Source organism: Cupressus sempervirens, chromosome 9 (genome assembly GCF_028749045.1).
Source record: "Cupressus sempervirens isolate cs-2001-9-10 chromosome 9, ASM2874904v1, whole genome shotgun sequence".
Lineage (NCBI taxonomy): Eukaryota > Viridiplantae > Streptophyta > Pinopsida > Cupressales > Cupressaceae > Cupressus > Cupressus sempervirens.
The window spans coordinates 749,752,764-749,769,426 of record NC_143126.1 but is presented as its reverse complement, the minus strand read 5'-3'; the positions used below and the strand labels follow the sequence as shown (position 1 = coordinate 749,769,426).

The window sequence follows — 16,663 nt, the reverse complement described above, 5'->3', positions numbered from 1 at the left end:
TCCCTAGTAGCATAATGTCCATTGTAGTAGCTCTGAATCTTCCATTTTAGGGTTGTAATGTGGCTTGTTAGGATTGATGCAATCTGAAAGCATTGTGTCCTAATACACTCTCTAAATAGGAAGCAATAGGATGCTCTTTGGTAGTCAATTACATTATATTGATTCATTGTATTTAATTGACAAAAAAATTAATATCCCATTGAAGTGTTGTTTGTGTAGATGTGAGCACAATAAACATGCATACATGAGTTACATTAGCAATTAGTATCATCCAATTTCTCTGAGACGATTTATATTTTAATTATTATTAGTCTTAAAGTAGTTTCTTTGCTAAGAGGATTATAAATGTTAATTCTCATTTCATAAGTTGTAAAAAATACCATGCAACATATCCAAGGTGACTTTTTTACTCTTTCTTTTATAAAAGAGATAATTTCTTTGGTATCCAATCTATCTATTTTTATTTGTTTTCTTTGATTGGAAAAGTCATTGATGTGCTCATCCATGGAGGTTTTTAGAGCAATGCCTTCTATCAAACACAATTCTTCTACTTGTATTTTTAATAGGGTGAGATGTTTCAGATTAAAACGATTCTCAAGTAGAACAGGGCACCCTAGAGCACTAGATGATTTGTTTACTTATATAATCTTCAACTATTGTATAAAAATGTGGATTGTTCAATATACCAACAAAACTATAAAGATTATATTTTATCTTAAAAGTGTATCAATTTGGCATAATGATCTTGTTATTGAGATGAATATCCTATTTGTAAATCATTGAGAAAGAAAGTAGTGAGATGAGATGACAAATTAACAAATTGGGATTTAATAGCACATACGTAGACTAATGGTTTAGTCTTATGACAAGTGCTACAAGGAAGGGTGAGGTTGGCAAGTGCTCACGAGCATAGAAGTTATGTATCCACACAACACACCATGTGTAAAAGGTTGTTAGATAAGACATGAAATAACTAATCGAACTTCATTTTTCCTAATCTTAAATTAATGAACTTAAAGTTTTTGGGATAGATTCTTGAGTAAAAGTTTTATACTCACTCATTCATAACTCTCAATCAAGAGTATATCCCAAAAGAAGAAATTAAAATCTAAGATGCACCCAAAAAAACTAATTTAGTTGAGCATTTTTTTTTAAATGAAATGTTCATAAGCATAAAAATTAAGTGTACTCCCACAACACACCTTGTGTAAAAGGTAGGGTGGTTGGGGTAGGAGAAATGTATGAGATGGAGTGGCTACATGTGTGAGATCATGTTCACATGTGTAAGCATGGGAGTTGTATGAGGCAAATATATAAGAACAACTCAAGTTTGCATTACTCATGTGAAGTGGGTTGAGGTGGCATGCTCACACATGAGACCAAGATTTGAACACTTTGTTACAAATATGACATGTTTGACAGATTCAAATTTTTTAATTGAGAAAATGGAACTTAATTAATTGTCTAGAAAAACTCATATTTGTAATCTCACGATAAACAACTATTACTCAAAAATTTATCCCAAAAGAAATAACTTATTATAAAAAAATGAAAAATTATAAAATAACTAATTCAAATAATTAAGAATTCAAAAATTATTATTTAATTAAGAATTCAAAAATTATTATTTAATTTTAAAATATTTATAAAATCCCTTTCAAAAGGAAGACCTAATCAAATGTAAGTTCACATTAATCTCAAGAAGAAAATGTTACCTTAAGATAACTTCTCTCAAAATATTTCTAAATTTTAGGCATCTTTGTCACTAAAAACAACCATTGCAACCTCTTTTAACTCCAAGCTCCACTTTAAGAGATCTAAAATGAAAATTGTCAAGAAAAGCAAAATGAAAATTGTCAAGAAAAGCAAAATGAAAATTTCAAGAAAAGCATTACACCCAAATTGTCAAGAAAAACATTGTACCCAAATTGTCAAGAAAAACATTGTACCCAAATTGTCAAGGGAAAGCACCGAACATTTCATGTATATTACCCTTTGTGGTTTTAATTCTCATTAATTGTTTCACATATTCATACATTATTATAGATGAGGATATTTAATGGATAACTCAATTGGTTTCAATTCTCCCCAATTGTCTCACATATTTCATACATGTCATACACTATTATCTCAATTTGTCTTCATTCTCCCAAACACCGATGGTTTATGGCAAATCCCCCCATAACATCATAAAATTGGCAAAAATGGATATATTTGACTATGTCAATTTGCCTTCATTCTCCTTAAATCTTCAGTTGTTTCGCAACAAATGCCCTCTATCACAAAAGCTAGTGAAAATTCCAATGTAACCTCTTTTTCATGCTCTCGAATTTGGATGCTTAGGGACAATTAATTCACCGTCATTAGTATAGTCAAAATTCCAATGTAACCTCATAATTATACGAGTCCAATAAATCATAATTATACAAGTCCCATGAACTCTATACAAGATACGAACACATGGAAAATGAAATCAACTCTCGAAAGCGGTTAAAATGAAAGAGCAAGGCTGGAAAACATTATCCGAACACATCGAAGTAAATCAATTTTGTTTTAACTAGGTACCAAAATATATAAGATACACTGTAATTTGATACAATGGAGATTACGCGCGCTTGCAAACGCCGCTGCAGCTAATTACGAGAGACGATCAAAGCCCTTGGACTTTTTTTTTCATTCGACAGCTCCAGACTCCGCCATTGCTGGAATTTAAATAACGTTGACTAATTTCTGAAATCAGTCAAACATATCAAAATTTTACCAGATTTGAAGGACGAATTCTTCATCGAAACAAAAAAAAATCAATAATTTCATTTTATGTGCATTATGTGAAGAACTTATCCTTCTATATGATATTTTAGAACCCTGCAAATTAGGGATTTGTCAGACGTGGAAGTGTAGGTGATTCCCGTAGAGATTTCTCTAAGAGTTGTTGAGAAACATTTTGTGCAGCTATTTTTCGTCATGAAGAGGGCTAAACCTTCAGGGCCATAGGTCTAAAGCATCAGTGTGGGTGTGTCAGTGAGAGTGTTGACTTCTATTGTATTTTGGGATTTTTGTGATGATCTTTTTTGTGCATGCTGCGTACGGCTTCGTTCTATTTTTTTCCGTTAATAATGCTTTTTTCAACGAAAAGAACTCGCGAAGACAATAATAAACTAGAATTGAACTTTGTAACCCCCCAAAAAATAATTGTATTATACCTTGCAGTGATTAATTGTGAAAGCACGAGCGCAAAGAATCGTGTAAACTATCCTGAGTTAACAGACAATGTAGATAAAGAAATCGAGAATGCCTTCAGTTGAGTGTAATCAAGTTACCAACTATAGATGCATCACAGAACTTCCATCCATCTGCTTCAATTATGTAGCTTGGCAACGTCTTTTTCATAGAAAGTCTAATGTCAAATCCTATACAGGTAACATTGAATATCTTTAAGCAAAGAGAGATTGTTCAATCTCGTAGAAAAGCATCATCAAGGAATACCACTTTAAACAAAGATGATTAATAAAAACAGACGTGAAAATCTTACGCATCAAAATATCAAAACCCGAGACAATAATTTGATAGTTATAGTAACTTATCAGTAGAAAGGGAAAGCGTTTGCATCCTTTGCAACTGTCTACTGTCTACAAAAATAAGAGGGAAAGAAAAGAGATCAGCCTCTCCCGCATACTGCATTCTTTAGCAGTACATACCTACACTCGCAGCCCCTCGTTACTTAGCATACAGCTGCATAGGGACCCAGACAGTTAAATATTAACATATTAATTACAAAGTTACGGGGTCCCTAGCTGTACAGTTATTACTATACCATTAATAACTCCTCCAAATTCCATGAAAACTCAGGAGACAAAGTAATGTCTACCACCCTTGCCCCATCTACTATATCACATATAAAATCTTGTGTACAAGAACATACTCCAGTGATTATTCGACACCAGTGAAAGCCTCATTTGATTTGATGTACAAAACTGGGTTGAATTCAGAACAAAGTCCCCTCCAGACCCTGCCACAGAATACCTTGATACAGATATAAGGATAACTACCGCACTTGATTGCCAACTTTACTGGAAATATACAGAGAACTAAAAAGCTTTCCACGGTCCTCAAAGGGAAGTGGAGGATCATGCAAGAGCGGGGACAATGCAGTGTTTTTCTGAGCTTGAACAAGCAAATCCTTCCACCCGCACAGATGGATTAGTCCCATATGATGCACCACAAGAAGATTTCTGCGTCAAGCCGACAGAGGATGATGTTAAATCCTTCCGAACAAACTTCACATCATTAACCAGTGGATTATGAGCGCGAACAGGAGGTGACCCACAAAAATATGGAAGGGATCCAGTTGAATCTCCATATCCACTCTGCACCATAGGCAAAAAATTTAATTCGAATACTCCAAAAATTGTCTTTTTGCAAATCCAAAAAATGTTGTAAAAACAAGCGTACAAAGTTAATGGAACTCTGGAAGATAAAAGAACTAATTTACCTTTCTTAAAAAAATGTCCAGAATCTCACGACCAGCATCTCCTTCATCTTGCGCTACCAAGTTACTGGAAGCAATGAAGTTTTATGTCACGGGCTTTGCAAACAAAAGGAGGTACAACATACAGCTAACTTAAGAAAAAATATAAAATTATGACGGATAAATCAAAATTTTCTAGTTTCTAATTATGATGAAACAAACAAGATAGGTTTCAAGAACTCCTCTGGGGGCATGTGCTTTGGGTTATAAAACTACAATTGAATCAGGCCAAAAAGGACAATTGAAAAAATTAAATTAGACATTATGAACTTTTCCACATTATTCTCTATTCTGATTGTAAAAAGGAAAAAAACTTCAATTATTTTAGAAGCTCAATCTAACCTTTCAAAAAATATATATATGGACCAAAAACAATAAGAAAATTGCTATGAACCAAATTTAATTCAGGACATGTAGACCAAAAGCACTAACTAATACTAATCAACAAGAAGCAAGGTGAACACAGATGTTAAATCAACCATCCATATAAGTTGATCAACAAAACACAAGGACCTATGTAAAACTCAGCACTCCCCCCACCTTTTAAAAAAAAACTATGGACCAAAAAACCTAAAGAGAATTAAGGAGTCACTAAAATTCGGGATACTAAAGCCCACCATAGTGTAGCCGGCAGAGATGGATTTGGAAAAAAAACACTGTTTTCACCACACAGAATTCTCCTTAAACCACCACCCCTCAAATGGAATTGTAAAAAAACACTGGTCTCAACACACAGAATTCTCCTTAAACCACCACCCCCTCAACACCTAGGGGGTCCGTTTGGTTGCTCGAATTAAATAACAACAGATTTGTCAAATTTTGGAATTTGACAATTCTGGAAGTTTCAAATCCGGTAAATGGTTTTCCGGAAGATGGCTGGAACCATTTGGTTCACCTGGAATTCATAATGAGAGATACATTTTATTCTACAAATGGAAATGTTGATTATAAGAACATTGGCTGTATAGAGGAATGTGCTCACACAATAGCCTTGCATCTACTTGTGATAATTATTTGACTACGCTAATTTTGAAGAGTTTTGCATCAAGCATATTGGTTCCGATCCAGTCCAAGACTATTGGATCATCCAATTTCTACCAAGTTTCATTCCATTCCATTCCAAACACAAAAGTGTGGATGAATACAAACCATTTCGTGAGAGAATATATGCAACAGCAGTTCGGAATATCAAAAGAGAAATTGAAATTCTGACCAAGTGTCCGAATAATGGTAGTGTTGCTGCTATTTTTTACGAGATCCCCTACCTTGGTCTTTTCTTGTCCAAGCAATGCAGATATACAATCCTGGGGGCTCTACCCACAGAACAGGCAGTCTAGGATTTGTGAGTTTCCATTCCAGTGTTTTTCGTTTGTACAAAACAATTTTTAGATATTCTTTTGGTGCATGTGTTTTCCAAAGGTTCTCTGCTCTCGGAAATTTCGAGGACCATTTTGTTTCTCTCAGCCTGGTAAAAATGGATTTCGAAATATGACTAACAGATCAGACTGCTTGCGGGACCCGAGCTTATCATCTGTCACAGAGCTCAAACGCTTCAAATTTCACTGTATCCCTACAGCAAATGAAACATTCTATATCTTCCATAGATACACTTGGGCACAGACTAACAGACTAAAAAATTTTACAAAATTTACAAAATTTGATTTATAAAAAGTGGTATTGGAACTCGTTTTCCAATTCCACCTTTTCATGTGGAAGATTGGCATGCTCATTTTGGGCAATAATAGAATTTAGAGATTTCAATTCTAGCTTCTTTTTTAAAACAAACAAGGAATTTCGGAATTTGGGTATTGGAAAATTCCAATTCCTGCCCAATTCCTGCCAACACACAGGCCCCTAGAGATGTTGAAGGAAGCATTCTTTACAAGTGTGACAATCTAAATTATGGAAAGATTATAGATCAGAAATATTTTTAAGGGATGTCACAAGTATCTCAAAGTGTTGGAGAACTCTTAAAGAAAAATGTATAGTCCAGTAGAGGGAGACAAGGTTCCTAAATGCAAAGATATTTAAGAAAAATCTCCTTTAAATTCAGAGTGCTCAATGAAAGCAAGCACAAAAAATATTTCAACTACAGAATTCATAATGTTTATTAATTAGTATTTGCTTATAGGCAATCACTATCCAACTCAGGGAATGCAGGTAGAACAGATGCAACTAGACTGAAAGTGTTACAAATGTTGTGAAAGAGTAATTCCTAAGGACTCAAAGAAGATAACAATCCAGTCCGTGGAAACTAGTAAATGAACAGACAGTTAAGATGAAAATTGTATTTCCTAAGCATTCAATAAAATTATAAAGATAATAATCCAGTCTGTGGTAGCTAGACTACTAGTAAATGAAAAGATAGTTAAGATGACTCTCCTGTAAAAGCATGGTGACTGATCTGGATAAGTTACAACCAATGTGGCCAAAAAGACTAAAACAATTCCTACAAAATAAAGACAGAACAACGCAAAAAGCTCCAAATTTAACAAATGTGAAGACCTTAAAACAGAGGCAACTCTTCCAACAAAAAGAACAAAAAAAATTATTTCATAAAAAGAGAGACAATAGACCACCAAAAACAGAAAATAAGCATTGCTAGTTACCTCTGTGGCCTGCAAGAAGTTTTATGCAATTCATCTACAAGACAATCCACAATTGGGGCTCGTCGAGGTTCAGGACAGATAACTTGCTTCTGGCTCATATCCTTGTGAATACCACTTCTTTGTCTTCGTCTTGCCTTTCTGTCTACGTGACATTCTTGACTAATAGTTATAGGAATCTCCTGCATGTCCCAAAAATTCCTTGCCCGGATCTCCATTAATCTTACAGTCTCAACTTCAAATATGCAAATCGCACAACTGGTTATCTGCAATTAAATAAATAAAATATCAATACACTGACAAAAGATAAGCATTTTATGTAATCTACAGTTAAATTCTTGATTTCAATGAATACAAATCAGAGACAAGAACAGAAGGGTAAGATACATATATGAATATCAAAACAAGTAACAACCACCCACTTCATATAAAGAAATCCCAGCTACAAATTTGAACATTAAGGAAAGAGCAAACAAAACTAATAAAGGAAACCAACCACAATATCCAAATGGCCTTCCACACAACATCGTTGCATGGAAATGGGCAGTATTGAATTCAGATGCAGATTCAGCAAATCTTCAAGGCCTCTAATACAGATTTCTCTAGACAATAAAAGTATTAAATTACAGTTTACATGTTGTGTGGACTCCACTTCACTTCTCATTGATGGTGTCTCAAATTCGATACTTCTTTTGTTCCCCTCAACTCGTGAGTTGAGCTTGGGAATATGAACACTAATAATTCAATTGTTCATAAATATAAAAGCTTCAAAAATAACATCGAAAATATTGAACAGATATAAGGTTCACACAATTGATAAATATCAACTCTAATATGTACATGGAAAACAATTAACTGTAAAGAAAAATATCAAATCCATTATTCTATAATAATATTGCTTTATAGAATTTCAACCCTGGTGTGCCATAAAACATCCTAAGCAACTGCTCCATTAGACTGCAACCAAGTATGATATCAAATCAATCAGAATACTAGAACTTGAATACTAATTCCACTGGGCAAGCAAAATTGGATATTCAAACAGTATGTGCCCTTACAAGACCTGATTCATGAAAACAGTGTACATGTTTCTCTACCATTTGCAGCAAAAAAGAGAAGTATTGTAACTGGATTTAGTAACAGATTAAGGCTTTCCTAAATTTCAATGGTAATCTGAACTATCAAGAATAAGTGTTATTTTAAAAACTTCCCTGGTTCATTAATAAACCGTACATATGACACATTATCAACTCAAACTATGCAAACCCTCTCTAATGAGGTCGATACTGAGTAAAACCCTAGAAAACTTCTGTCAAATGACAGCAGATCCCTTGCATATGAAAAGCATTGGACCCAGTTGTTTAAATCCACATCTTCCGACAACAGAGAAGTTGGCACACTATATTTGATTGAGCAATCCTCTTAACTCACAATGAAACAGCCTCCAACCAAAATTAAAGAAGTACAAAACTACCTCACAGTGTTTCAATTAGTGTTACTTTAAAAACAGCCCTGGTTCATTGATAAACCGTAAGTATGACACTTCGTCAACTCAGTCTACAAAAACCCTCTCTAATGAGGTTGATACTGAGTACAGTAACTCACAATGAAACAGCCTCCAACCAAAATTAAAGAAGTACAAAACTACCTCACAGTGTTTCAATTAGTGTTACTTTAAAAACAGCCCTGGTTCATTGATAAACCGTAAGTATGACACTTCATCAACTCAGTCTACAAAAACCCTCTCTAATGAGGTTGATACTGAGTAAAACCCTACAAAACTTTTGTCAAATGACAACAGTAACCTTGCATATCAAAAATCATTGGACCCAGTTGTTTAAATCCACGTCTTATACTGACAACAGACAGAAGTCCGCACACTATATATTTGGTTGAGCGATTCCCTTAACTCACAATGACACAGCCTCGAACCAGAGTTAAAGAAATACAAAACTACCTCACACCGTTCAATCGATACGGACAAAGTTGATATTGCCAATATCAAAAAAATGCAATTACCTACGTTTTTCTTTGTATTTGAAATATCTTTCATTTGATATTTTCAAAGGAGAGGTAAACCCCTTTAATCCCACCGCTGATCCAACATCTGTAATAACTTTTTTTTCTTTAATGACGTGATTTATTAGTTTCCCTTAATTAGTATTTCCATCAAAATACCTTCCGACCATAATATCAGTTACCACGAAATTCCACCAGCCGTTTAATCGTAATGGATAAACTTTATAATTCTCCTGCATTTGTCTTTAATTTCACACTATCTTTCATTTTGTATTTTAAAAGGAAAGGTAAACCCATTTAATCCCACCAGTGATCCAACATCTGCATTTACTTTTCCTCTCTAAAGACAAGATTTATTAGTTTCTCTTCACTAGTATTCCCGTTAAAAACCTTCACACCATAATATCAGTTGCGAAGAAATCTCACAAGCCTAAACCCCACATCGAGATCTCACCTAATGAGGTCTGTGCGACAGAAGGCCACTAAATTTCCCATATGCAAACTGATTAAAACCAAGACTTCAGACAAATGAAAGCAGTTCCCTTGCAGATCAAAACCATTGGACATAGTAATTCAAATCCTCACCAGTATTCTGCCAAAATAAAGACGTTCGCATTCTGTATTCGTCTGAGTAAACCGATCAACTCATATAAAAAAGCCTAAAACCGAAAATAAAGAAATACGGAACTACTTCACACCAGTCAATCTTTCTTTTCCGTTTCTCTCTTGCATCCTGATGTGTGTGATCCGAAAAATTGAAGAAAAAGATTGTTACGCAATGGAACTCCAAAAAAATACGCATGGTGGAAGCTACTAAATCAAGAAGATTACAAATTTCTGCCTTTTTCATTAAAATTATATTAGCTTGAGTTTAGTATGTCACCATATATCTTAAAGGGAAGAGAAGCCCTTATAATCCAACCACTCAACCAACGTCTGTAATTATTTTTTTCTCTCCAATGACCTGATTCGTTAGTTTCTCTTCGTTAGCCTTAAAACCTTTCGACCACAATATCGGTTACCGAGAAACCCCACCAGGCTAAAACCGGGTCAAACGACAGACTAAATTTCCAAACAGCGCTACTGCCTACACTTTGAGATCTCACATGAAGTTGTCCGCGAGTACAATAGGCACTAAATTTCCCGTTTGCGAAATGAGGCATAAGACTAAAGCTTTCAACGTAAACGTTAAACAGCTTTCAAAAGCAGATAACATTATTCAATATTTTTAAGAGAACAAACCCTTGCAGAAAGGAAGACAGAAATCTTACTGTACAGTTGGTTGCTGAAGATGGAGATCCTTCGCCCTCCTAGACAAACCCGACCGCAGAAGAAGAAAACGAAAGAGAAATTTTGCAGAAGAGGGTAAAGAGAAAGGGTTTACTCAGAGACAGAAATGGTCGAAAAATCTGTCAATGGACGCTCTTCATTTTCTTTCTCTTCTCCTCCCCGACAAACACAACGGAATAATAATGCTCACATTTAGGACTTCTGTCCATTTTTATAGGTAAGAAGCCCAAGAACTTTTCAAGAATAAAAAAATTATAAAATCTCAAACATATTTTGGTTGTTTGTTAAATAGCACCTCTCGCGCTTTTAATAGCATGGGCCACCTTCAAGTCTTTTCAACGGTTGGAAGGGTAACATGGCTCTCCTTCACTCTGGCAGGGGAATATAAAAATGGGTACTTTCGCACTGGGAATATAAAAATGGGAATAGGAATAATAGGGTTTACATATTTCTATTTTTGTTTGGTTCACTGAGAATTTGATATGGAATTTGATATGGAATTCACGGATTCAAAAATTTATGTTTTCTAAAATTAAAAAATTTGGAATAGGAATACGTATTCCAATTCCATCTATTTAGGTGTAATAGCAAATGTTCATTTTTAGGCCAAAATTGAAATACTTGTTCCAATTTTATTCTTATTCCAATTTCGATTTGGTGCAATATTGATTTTTTTAAATATTATTTTCATTTTTAATAAAAAATTATTTATATGGAAGATTCTTTTTTACTTAAATTGTTTTATCTATTTCTTTGAAAGCATAAGTCTTAACTTCTCCTACTAGGGCTAAAGGGTTAAGGGGTATTCATTTTGCAAAAGCATATGTTTTCAATTGAATGTCATTGGAAATGGGAGTACAATTAGTTGAACTTTTTTTGCTAAGGGCTAAAGACTGAGATTATTCATTTTGCAAGGGAGTTGAATCTTTTTGACTAAGGGACAATGATTGAGGGGTATCCATTCTACCAAATTTGTTCGAGACATGAGCCCAGCGTCATCCCTTGTGCTATTGAAGCCATGCACTCATCAAGACTTGTTTCTTGGACTCTTTAACAACCTTTCAATTACACCAAGGGCCTATTGACTTTTCAATAAAAATTGAGTTTAGATAAGTATTAATATTAGTATACTTATGATGATGTTTTTTAATATTTTATATGAGATTTGTGGAATATATTATTCAAGGTTAGTTATATATTTTTAACAATTAAATAAAGTTAAATAAATGTAAATAAATGAGTGGAAATGAATTTGGATTAAATAATGATATATTAGACTAATCAATTAGATGTTGCTATTATTATTTTTGAAAAATAAATGAATTGGGTAATGTTATTTAGTTTTAAGATTGGAGAATGTTTTTTCTTTATTGAAGACTTTAAAAAAATATTTGTATCATATAAGATCAAATCTCGGTCAAAAAAGGGAGATGGACACTGTTAGAATCTGAAAAGATTAATAACCCAAAAAACTAGTGCAAAGAGTAAATATCTAAACTATGAATGCAAATGATACAAAATCAAAATAGCATCATAGAGTTAGTCTCCAAGAGAGTAATGCAAATGCTAGAAGCAAAATAGCATTAAGAGGATGCAAAAACAAGAGATACAAATGCAAGCCAGGTAGCATGCTTATATAGGCTAGGAAGAGGGAGGAGGTGGCAACACCAACCAATGAGGAGCAACCATCTATCGGACTAAAGATAGAAAAGTATCTTTCTAAGATAGCTAATGGATGCTCACATGTAGGAAGGTGACACATCACAACCATTCACCTAATAAGACATGCTTTATTAACCTAAGCGAGATTATTAAAAGTGTAAGGAAAAACCTAGCAAAATAGAAAAAATAAAAAAACTACACTAACACCCCCCCATAAGCGAAGCTTAGGTGGATGCTAACCTAGCAAAGCTATGAAAGCAAGAAAATGGGTCCCGGCAACAAGGCCTGATCAGGTACCCAATACAAGAAAAAGAACTAGATGAAGGAAACTAAGCCTCCAATCTAGGAAATGTCCCAAAGAGAGGAACAAAAAAAAGCATGAAGCATCTCTGAAGCATGAAGCTGCAAACTCTGTCAAAATGCTGATCTGTAGAACCTCCATGGAAATAGAAGGCACGAACCATCAACCAAAGAAGCATAGAACAACAAGTGAACCCCCCCATAATGCTGAACAGGGAGAGGGGTGACAGGAACACTGAAATGCAATGCCAAAAACATCTGCAAGAAGAAGAATCAGGAACACCAATAGTGCAATAGAAGTACAAGCAGAGGATAAAGAGCAGTGTCACTGACACACTGCATGGGCTAATGTCGTGGAAGAAAAAATCACTTGACAAAGGTGGATGAGCACAAAATGGCAAAACAGCATGACCCCCCATGGCACTTTATAACTGAGTGCGAGTACAAACAAACACAAGGTGTACAAGATCCCAGATATGCAAAAGCAAGCACTTTATCTCAGTGCGTTTACAAAAAAAAGGAATGCAACAGAATAGAAGCATACAATGCTCAGAATTCAGAAAGAAGAGTGAGCCAAAAGAACAAAAGAAGAGATTCTAGGACTTAGAATCCAAGTAATTCGCCAGAGTGCGAAAGTGCAAAACTCGAAGGAGAAAGAACCTGGAGCAGAATCTGGATAAAAGACCTCTACAACTGAATAACTCATAGAACCAGATTTCCAACGATATTTGGTGAGCCCAGAAAAGAGTCTGAATGAGCGAGATATGGATCTTGGAAGGCAAAATAGAACATATGGCTTTGACTGCCAAAATAGGCAACCAGACTGTAGTAAAAATCAAAAAAACCTGTACCATCATCTCCATCTCAAAACCATATTTTTGACGCATTTTTTGGATCAAAAAAATATGTTCGTATGCTCAAGTTACGGAAGAAAAACTGACAGGGCCTCCTCATGAAGAGCATATGCTAAAAGTGAAACTTGGGCACAATAATCAAGAAAATAAATAGCACCACTGCGATCTACTCGAAAAATCATGCACTTTCAAAAAAAGAATCGCCTCGATACGAGGTCGTATGAGAAAGTTATGATCCTCCGAAGTTTTCAAAACGAGAACTGTGCACAGTCACCGCTGAGAATCTGCAATTTCTGAAGAATTCATGCATGAAAATCAAAAAAATAACTCCACTAGTGGATAGAACACAAAAAAAATAGCCAAGTTCATAACAAGAATCATCAAAATCGGAGTCCATATAAGCAAGAACGAGACATTTGAAAACTGCATTCAAATCTGCGGCTGCCAACGGAGAGGGGTATGGCTGGAGCTTTGCATGCTCAATTTTAAAAAATATACAGCTTGCATGCAAAATCTAAAAGATACCCAGATGGTTTTTCAGGGCTGCGAACAAAACCCAGAAAGCGTTTTTCTTGCTGATGAATAGAAAATGTTGCTGTAGTGTAAATCAGACGCCTTTAACAGTAAAAAACGGCTCCAAAAATCAGAAAACCGCCCCAGCAACCAAAATATGACATGCAAATGCTGGATCAGCTTCTTAAGTCCATCAATGGCATGTTGGAACCTGCAAAACTGATTGAAAACTCCAAATATGCAAGTTGGTTGTCAGATTTGAGATTGAAACCCCAGAGAAAAATTGTTTTTGTCAAAACTTTTCTGATTCTCAGGATCATCCAAAGATGCAAGAGAAGAGCATACTTCGTTTTTCAAAAAACTACAATAAAGTTTATTTGCCCCCCCCGAATCTCTCAAATAAGGAAACTAAAATCTACTCTTGCACATAGAAAAGCTCTGATACCATGTTAGAATCTGAAAAGATTAATAACCCAGAAAACTAGTGCAAAGAGTAAATATCTAAACTATGAATGCAAATGATACAAAATCAAAATAGCATCATAGAGTTAGTCTCCAAGAGAGTAATGCAAATGCTAGAAGCAAAATAGCATTAAGAGGATGCAAAAACAAGAGATACAAATGCAAGCTAGGTAGCATGCTTATATAGGCTAGGAAGAGGGAGGAGGTGGCAACACCAACCAATGAGGAGCAACCATCTATCGGACTAAAGATAGAAAAGTATCTTTCTAAGATAGCTAATGGATGCTCACATGTAGGAAGGTGACACCTCACAACCATTCACCTAATAAGACATGCTTTATTAACCTAAGCGAGATTATTAAAAGTGTAGGAAAAACCTAGCAAAATAGAAAAAAAAAAAAAAAAACTACACTAACAGACACTTTGATTGATTGTTCTGAGTTTTTTATTAGATTTGATTTGATATGAATATGCAAGATCTAGGTAGAATGACAAAAAATAATTAAACTTCAACATAGACAATAAGATACATAACTGAAAATCTACACAAAAACCCAAATCTGGAAATAGAGATAAAGAACAAGATGTAGCTACAATTTGGATCAAGACTATTAACATGGATTCAATCTTAGCCTTGAATTATGCCATGTGGGATTAAGGCGAGAAAAAGTTTATAAAAAGAGTATGCATTCCTCCATTTTAAACTAGTTATAGTTTTAGCAATCTTGCATTCTTGGGGAACTAGAGCTTTTGAAAGCATTTTAGTTATCTTGTGTCATTGGCTTAATATCATTTTAGTATCTTAGTTTTAGCATTGTTATCATGGTATATAGTATGGAATCATAGTGTTTATCACTATCATTTTAGCATCTTATGTCAAGTATCTAGTTGCATATTACATCCATATTCAAATCTTTGAAGTCATTTTGGAATGCGATCTATTCTAAGAGAAAATCATCTAATCAAAATCTCAAAGATGATAAAAGTAAAGGAAATAAAGCTAAAGAGACAAGATAATATAGGTACATTGGCATATGATGATGATGATGATAAGTTTGTCACTAATGTCAAATAAGTATATAGGGAAAATCTAAAAGTGAAGAAGAGAAGTTAATAGGTAAATAGTTTTATCTTATTAGAGTATAGCAGCAAGAAAATGAGTTATTGGAAGTGAGGAAAACATATACTAGATGGTTATCAATACACAGGACATGATAGTGCCTAATTGGAACAAAAGAGTTAGTTATCAACGACCTACAAGATTATCAAAAAACATAGAAGTGTTAAATAGGAACGAATTGGCCTTATTATTTTACAACTAGATTCAATGAAAAAGGGCAAAGTCAAAAACAATTTACATAGGAGAATGGGAAGAGTAAAACAATGCATGGAGATTGATAATTAAGATTAGGGTGAGAATCTTGAGGAGAATTTGACAAACAATGTCATGCCTTGAAAATGATAAAAAGTCATTATATAGGAAAAGTTAAAATATTTTATGAAAAAATTTGAGATCAAAACATGGAAGCCCAAATTAGGTTATGGAAATCGAACAAGCATAAAAGGAGCATATCGAGTAACAAGAAATGAAGATGAGATGATGGTTATGGTTATGGTTATCGACTAAGGTTATCAACAAAGATAGATAATAGTGTAATTGAGATCAAAATATACAACGAAGGTAGAAGTAGAGCATAATGGATCTGAGCATCTTTAGAAGGAGAGTAATTACAAATCATTTACTATCTTGTAAGAATACTTAACAGTTTCTACAAGTACTTGTAAAATCTCTTGACTGGGTAGTCTTTAACTGGACTTAGGAGTTTAAGCTGAACCTATTGTAAATCCCTTAACCGGATAATCACTAAAAAGTGTGATAAATCTCTTAATAAATTAGTTCCTTACATAATAGTTAGATACATCTAACAATTTATTAGTCACTCTTAACCAGACCAATCACCTAGAAAGTGACATTTGTAAGCTCTTAACCAAGCATCTCTTTTGACAGTAGTGAAGAGTTATGGGTACCATTCCCACCACAATTTTTTCCTCTAACCAAGGGTTTCTACGAGACAAAAAATAATTGTGTTACATATGGGTATTGTGTTATGATTTACCCTTATTTACTTTATAGTTGACAGTTACAACATATCAGTAAACTAGTTACATTGAAGTACTATCAATTAATGTAAATAACAGTTTCATGTTTATGGTTAAAAGTTTTAATTGACTTAAGTGCATAAGTATTTGTTAGTGAAATAGGATCTATAACTTGTAATAGCACTTGTGGATCTTTCATGTGTTTTCCAAGTTACTATATGAATGAATATATATGTGAAATAAAGAGGCATGTCTCTTGAAGAGACATGTCTCTTTAACATATTAACTTACATTAGTTATAGTTATAACACAGGTTATATACCCTCAAG

The 16,663-nt window shown here is 34.2% G+C and overlaps 1 protein-coding gene across 1 annotated transcript; it reads right to left on the bottom strand.

The window, feature by feature from the left end:
* Window positions 1-3,541: 3,541 nt before the first annotated feature.
* LOC149540862 (uncharacterized) lies at window positions 3,542-10,627 on the bottom strand. Its single transcript, XM_089801927.1, has 4 exons — window positions 10,425-10,627; window positions 7,138-7,400; window positions 4,493-4,556; window positions 3,542-4,367 (listed from the first exon to the last, which is right to left on the bottom strand). Exons 2-4 carry the CDS (start codon window positions 7,350-7,352, stop codon window positions 4,128-4,130), a joined length of 519 nt encoding a protein of 172 aa, XP_089658053.1. The 5' UTR covers window positions 7,353-7,400; window positions 10,425-10,627; the 3' UTR covers window positions 3,542-4,127.
* Between the last annotated feature and the right edge of the window lie 6,036 nt (window positions 10,628-16,663).

Excerpts from the sequence above, each read along its gene's own strand:
- LOC149540862 (XM_089801927.1), bottom strand. The coding sequence starts at position 7,352 with ATGGAGATCCGGGCAAGGAATTTTTGGGACATGCAGGAGATTCCTATA. Across the intron at positions 4,557-7,137 it reads ACTTCTTGCAGGCCACAGAG|TAACTTGGTAGCGCAAGATG; the intron begins GTAACTAGCAAT and ends CATTGCTTCCAG. Across the intron at positions 4,368-4,492 it reads TGGACATTTTTTTAAGAAAG|AGTGGATATGGAGATTCAAC; the intron begins GTAAATTAGTTC and ends CCTATGGTGCAG.